Below are 6,390 nucleotides of genomic sequence, written 5' to 3' on the forward strand. Positions count from 1 at the left end.
GTTCGTGGGTTCGAGCCCCGCGTCGGGCTCTGTGCTGACTGCCAGCTCAGAGCCTGGAGCCTGTTTCAGCCTGTGACTCCCTCTCTCTCTGACCCTCCCCTGCTCACGCTGTCTCTCTCTCTCTCCTAAAAAAATAAATAAAACATTAAAATAAATAAATAAACAAACAAACAAATAAAGGACTGCTAAGAAAGGAAAAAAATCTGAAAAAAGGTCCAAGAGAGAAGTGAGGAGTCACTGGGGAAGCATAAAGACACAGACCTGCATAGGCACACACATCCACTAGTGTGTTGGCAAAACTGCGGAATGGCTCTGACACAACCTCCAGTGCGGCCAGGATTGCCTCGATGGCCTCACCCTTCCCTATGGGACAAATTCAAGGAGTCAAGAGGACACTTGTTTCCATCCAGCACAGCCTAACACATAAGACCCCTACTGTATCCAGTTACTGTCAGCCTTTGCCCAGAGAGATATCCCCTCACCCAAGTGGTTGAGGCCCAGTCCAAGAGGAAGCCAACGGGCATACGTGTCCTTGAGCTCAGCCTCTGACTTCTCCATGATGGTCTGAAGGATAGTGGAAGTAACATCTCCATTGCAGGATCCCACTGCTATCATTCCACAGGCCAGAGCTGTCACACCTGCCACCTAGAAACAGGAGAACCGGTATCGTACATATTAAGTTATTAAAGTAGCTGTTTATTTCAATTCAAGACAGCCAATTCCTACAGGCCACTGGAACCACACCAGGTAACAATCCCTTTCTGATGGTATGTCAAGATAAAAAGAGCAACCATTCACTGAAATGTTTATGATTTATCAGCCACATCAATTGCTTTGTCTGCTATTAGCATTTAATCCTCACAACCCCCCGAAATAGGTCCTACTACTGTTATTCTCTCATTGATGAAGAAAATGTTAACCTAAAGAGATTGAGTAACATGTCCAAGATCACACTGCTTATAAGCAGAGGTGACAGGATTTGAACGTGGTCTGTCCAACTAAAGCTTTACTTTTAGCCACCATATTATATTTATCTACTGATAAAATGACTCTCCACAATTAAGAAAACTTAAAGTTGGCCAATCAGTAAAACAATGAATGAGTATCAGCCATCCCAAGCTGGATTAAGCTACGCCCCACTCTAGGCCAAGTACTTCCTCATGAACCCCAAGGGCTGGAACTCAATACCAAAATGTTAACTCTTTAACCTCAACACCACCTGGGGCTTAAAATTCCAGTTCTAAGAGATTTCATGGAAGTGATACACCTCTCTCTCTCTCTCGCCCTCTCTCTCTCTCTCTCTCTCTCTCTCTCACACACACACACACACACACACACACACACACACACAATTACTCATCACAGACAGCGGTAGGACTCAGAGCACCTTCCCTACCTCCCCCAAAAGTCCAACAGCCTCTCCTCACCTCCATACTAGACTTGGAATCTCCCATCACAGGAAGCAGCAGTGTTAGCACATCTTCACGATTGGAGCCAGCATAAGCCAAGCCTAGCCTGCAGAAACCAAGGAAAGGCAGTCCCCAACACACAACCAAGAATAGGAAAAAGAAGAAACAAAGAGAGAATTGTTCATTTATTCATCATTTCAACAGTCACCAACAGCCAAATACTCAACAGATATGGGGGTAGTCCTGGCAAAACAAAGGTGAAAGGGACCCAGTTCCTGTCTTCACAGAGCTTACAGGATAAGTACTAGCAGAGAAAGCAGCAAGGAAGCCTTACCCAAAGATGGATCCAAGTCTCATAGTGTTGCTGTTGTGGAGGACATAGTCTGAGAGCAGTGCCAGAGCGGGGTCACATTCGTTCCGGACTCCAGAGTTCACAATGCCACAGGCCAGAAGGGCTCCTGACTGCAAAATGCAAACAGATTCTTCACTCAGGTTACTCTCCCTTCCTCACCACATGGATACAAGGATACAACATGGACTTCACTGTAGCTTCTACCTTAACTGGAGTTAAAAACCAGAGAGACCTTACCAGTGACAGGGAGGCCTTGAGGGACCTAGAAGATGGTAGAAGAATGTCCCCATTAGTGGGGTATGCCCAGACCAACCTTGATGTAGTCCTCAGAGGAGTACAAGTACTTGTCAATCTGGGTGAGGCCACCATCCACATCCCACAGCAGAATCATGCCAAGGGACGCAGCTGCACTCAACATTCCTACACCAAGGAAAAATGTTATCAATCTTAAAACGATCCCTACCCTAAGAAAATTGTTACAAAGAGCTCTCTAAAAAACTGCCCTGGGGACATTAACACATGAAATTAGGAGCACAACAGAAGCGCCCAAAGCAACACAAAGATAAAGTAGGCATAAAGTTATACCATGGTCTTTGTTCTTGTAAAGCCATTTGTTGCCATCATCAGTCAGCAGCTTGTCCTGGCCAAAGGCTGCATTCACAAAGCCATTCACAAAAGAAGAGGCCAGGTTCATGCGGGCAGAGTCCACTTGAGAGCCACTGCCCCCAAACCCTGCACAGGAGGGAGAGGAGAGGAAAGGCAGAAAGGTTTAGAGTAGGGCAATAAAGGCACACAGTATGGTGGCTGGTCTCTAGCTCTGAACTGGCCCCTGAGGAACCTCTATCTATGCCCCGAGCAGTGACCTGGAGAAAAGGTACGTAGGAACTCTTAGCTCTAAGAGATAAATATGCTGGACCAAGCCACCACTCCAAATACAAGGTTCATAATTAAGAATCCTCCAGTCCTGGGGTGCCTGGGTGGCTCAGTTAACCAGTTAAGCATCGGACTCGGTTTCGGCTCAAGTCATGATATCACAGTTCATGAGTCTGAACCCCACATCAGGCTCTGTGCTGACAGTGTGGAGCTGCTTGGGATTCTGTCTCCCTCTCTCTCTGCCCCTCCCTTGTTTGCTCTTTCCCGTCTCTCAAAAATAAACAAACAAACAAGCATTTAAAAACAATAATAATAGCCCTTCAGTCCTCACACACATAGAGATGGCTACTCACTGTTGTTCTCTAGGTGGGTTTTATAGATGTCATCAGGCACCTTAGGCTCCATGATATCCAGCTGAAGAGAAGTCAGAGGGTCACAACTGCTCCCCTAGTACTCCCCCAGCTGTCCCCTTCTGCTTTCCCACTGAATGGCAATTCTAACCAATGAGAAATCTCGTCAAAGTTATAGTCAGGGTGGTGAAATGCCGAGTAGAACCACAACCCAAAAAAAGCCTTAATGGAAAAGGGCAAAGGGTCTCACCTCCCGAGCTAATGCCAAGAAGTTGCTGTTGAGCTGCACATTGGACATGATCTCTGTCAGGTCCTCATACTCCTCCACATCTTCACTAAGCTCCAGAAACACCCCATGGCGGCCAAGCATGAATGCCATCTGCTTCTGTACTACCCTGTGGGAGAGATCCATCATATCAGCTTAGCCCCAGTCCTCTAAGGGGACAGAAAAGCCCCTCCAGCCTTAACCAGAAACTACAAGTCCTAGCTCTTCATACACATGCCCCATCCATGAGCTCATGTCTTCCTTTGCCAACTTCCTCCCTACATACACATCTTTGCAGGAGGTGAAGATGTCTTCTACCAGCTCCATGTCATTGAGCATCAATGCCAATCTCAAAGCTTCAGGAAAACGACTGAACTTTCGGAACACACCCAAAGCACAGCGCAGTAGTGCAGAATTCTCAGGCTCGGGCACATAATTCACACAGCTACAGAGACAGAAATAACAAAGGAGTGAGGAAGTTCTAGAACATTCATTTACCCCATTTAATTCACTTATCCAAAATAAATACTAAATCCCTACTGTATACCAGGTATCATGCTAGATGCTGGACTGCTAAAGAGACTAAGTCTCTGTCCTCAAGAAGCCACAAACATCAACTGCAGCCTGATGCTAAAGATGCTCTGAGAGAACAGAGGAGGCACAACTGAGAGAGAAATACTGGGGAGGGTAGGCCTGCTACCCATCACTACCATGTTCACTTACCTGGTAAGATAGAGGCAGACCTTGGCATATGCATTCTCATCAATGTCCTTCTCCAGCATGTCCACCTGCTCAATTTCCATGAGCAGGTCACAGGCCTCGTGCTCTGCGTTGTGGGCCATGTTGTAGGGAACAATCTCCTTTACCAGGGTCAGCAGTGGCTCCCGCTGTGTCTTTTCCGCATCATCAAGCTCCTGCCACTCCTTAGCCACTTCCCCTGCGAGATGCCTATAGATAGGCCCAGACCATTAAGGGGGTACAGACTCACAGGAAGCATTTCTATGGTTCAAGAATTCAGTATTTGGGAAACGCAATACACAGGTCTTCCAAGATAGACAGTACTCCAAGGCAGAACTCAGAATTGTGTCTCAGAACCCTTTTAGATTCTCAAGAAAGGTCTTACCTGACATACTCATGACCCCATGATGCCAATTCCTCTTGGGAACCCACCAGCCGATACTTGAGGCACTCACGTTCCCCACTCATGGTCATGGCCAAAACAGAGATGATGTCAGCAGCAAAACGCTATAAAGAAACCAGTGCTTTAAAGTCAAATCCGGGGTAAGGGTAGCGGGACATTATGAAGTCAAGACTAAGGTCGCTATTCCTCAAATTAGGTTGTAACTCTTCTCCAATCTCTGTATTAGAAATTTACATACTTTATCTAAGCTAAGACTCAAAATAATCCTAAGGTTAAGGGCTGCTATCTCCCTTTGAAACCAACATGGCCAAAGAATAACAAGGGGAGAATGGAGAAAGATGGAGACTCTGAAGTTTATTCTAGTTGCAATATTAAACTATTAAAAGGTTTTAAGAAGAAAAGACTTTCACATCTAGAAAGATCATTGTGGGTGCTATAAGAAAGACAAACTGTGTAAGTCAAGAACAAAAGGAAGGCAGCCAGTTAACTGCTGCAGGTGTCTAGGTGAGAACTGAAGATTTCCTGCATTAGGGTTGTACCATTAGACAGAGAAGTGATTGAACGAGGGGTTTATTTTAGAAATAAAACAAGTGGGAAAAAAAAAAAGAAATAAAACAAGTGAATGTACATTGGATATGAAGGAAACAGAAAGATCAAGGTTAAATGTAAGTTAAAAATAGACCATGAGGGGTGCCTCTCAATCAGTAGTAGAGCACGTGACTCTTGACCTCGGAGTTGTGAGTTTGAGACCCACACTGGACAGAGATTACTTCAAAGAAAAAAAAATAGATCATGTAAAAGAAATCCCAAGATCCATCATAAATGAGAGAAACAGTGTATTCTGAGAAGGCAATCCTCCTGTCAGCCTTTATGTCAGTAAAAAACATACTGGCATCATCAGCTCTGTTCAACTAGCTCAGATGTCAGGTCTCTTAAGCTTCCTGTGACTAACCATGAGCCCCATGGTCTAGATGAAAAGGAATTCCTAAGCTAGACCTCCACCAGCTTCTGAGACAGTTTTACCTTATTCTCCCCAGGGGCCATGTTCTCATAGATTTCCTTCAGTTTGCCATAGTGTGGACGCAGAAATTTGAGAGGCTTGGGCACTGATGTCATGGAAGTTGTAGAAGATCGGATTTGCCTCCGCAGTTCCTCGAGGGCTGGTCGGTACAGAGAGGTGTCCTTCTCCTGATCAGGAGATGTTAGGGCTCAGACAAAAAGAAGCCACATCTCTCAAGTCATAACACAGGTGTTTAACAACTCAACTAGGAAAGTAACTGTCTTATTCATCTGTGATTCCCCAACTCCCTGCTCACTGCCTGGTACAAAAAACAAATGATCCCAGTTGAGAGTGACAGTTTAGAGTAAACTACAAAATCTTTCAAATATCCTTTGTAATTCTCTTCTCTCACAATATCACCATAATGCTAACCCTAAACAGCCCATCTTTCCCTACACCTCACATAGAAATTGCTGCCCTAAAATGGAATGAAGCAACATGCAGGAAAGAGCCAAACATGTACCCACTCGTGTCAACATCATGACTCACCCCCAGTCGTTCCACGAGCATCTCCAGTTCATCCTGAAGTTGTTTGTCCTCCTCAGACTGAAGGGTTGGGGGAAGAAGTTCATCAAGTGAAAGAATCCCAAAAATATCCTCCTCCCGTTCACCCTGGGGCAGGTAGAGAGTGAACCTGCTGCCTTCTTAGGAGGGACCAGGTGGACACGAAAAGAGAGCAGGAATGGCACCCTGGCTGCAAGGCAGGAGGGAAGGCAACCTGGCTTCTGGGCCAGGCTGCCTGAATACAGTACTAATAAATTGGGTGAAAGGACCTCCCAGGGCCCACCTCAGGAGTCGGTGGTGAGTACTGGTGGCCTCGGCGGAGGCAACACAGCGCGGAATGGAGCATGAGAGGCAGAGAAGCTGAGTGCCAGGAGTCCCGAGGGTCGCCCCATCCGCCCTCTCCCGGACGCTGCGGGGCCGTAGGGAGTCGGGCGCA

General features: G+C 46.2%; 1 protein-coding gene across 2 annotated transcripts in view; it reads right to left on the minus strand.

Moving 5' to 3' along the window:
• PSMD2 (proteasome 26S subunit ubiquitin receptor, non-ATPase 2) overlaps positions 1-6,390 on the minus strand; it is a 9,669-nt gene that overhangs the window by 3,027 nt on the left and 252 nt on the right. Inside the window, exons 2-14 of one of the 2 annotated variants that reach the window (XM_077754459.1) lie at positions 5,940-5,998; positions 5,414-5,578; positions 4,373-4,494; positions 3,973-4,197; positions 3,536-3,694; positions 3,235-3,379; positions 2,988-3,048; positions 2,347-2,493; positions 2,075-2,181; positions 1,744-1,871; positions 1,428-1,515; positions 483-645; positions 262-363 (exon numbers count right to left, since the gene is read on the minus strand). In XM_077754459.1, the coding sequence (XP_077610585.1) occupies positions 262-363; positions 483-645; positions 1,428-1,515; positions 1,744-1,871; positions 2,075-2,181; positions 2,347-2,493; positions 2,988-3,048; positions 3,235-3,379; positions 3,536-3,694; positions 3,973-4,197; positions 4,373-4,494; positions 5,414-5,578; positions 5,940-5,998 (1,671 nt within the window). Of the gene's footprint in view, positions 1-261; positions 364-482; positions 646-1,427; positions 1,516-1,743; positions 1,872-2,074; positions 2,182-2,346; positions 2,494-2,987; positions 3,049-3,234; positions 3,380-3,535; positions 3,695-3,972; positions 4,198-4,372; positions 4,495-5,413; positions 5,579-5,939; positions 6,043-6,390 lie in introns of those variants that run through there. The other variant, XM_077754458.1, reaches the window with a different exon arrangement.

The sequence above is a fragment of the Crocuta crocuta genome, unplaced genomic scaffold (genome assembly GCF_008692635.1).
Source record: "Crocuta crocuta isolate KB4526 unplaced genomic scaffold, BGI_CrCroc_1.0 scaffold70, whole genome shotgun sequence".
NCBI classification, from domain to species: domain Eukaryota; kingdom Metazoa; phylum Chordata; class Mammalia; order Carnivora; family Hyaenidae; genus Crocuta; species Crocuta crocuta.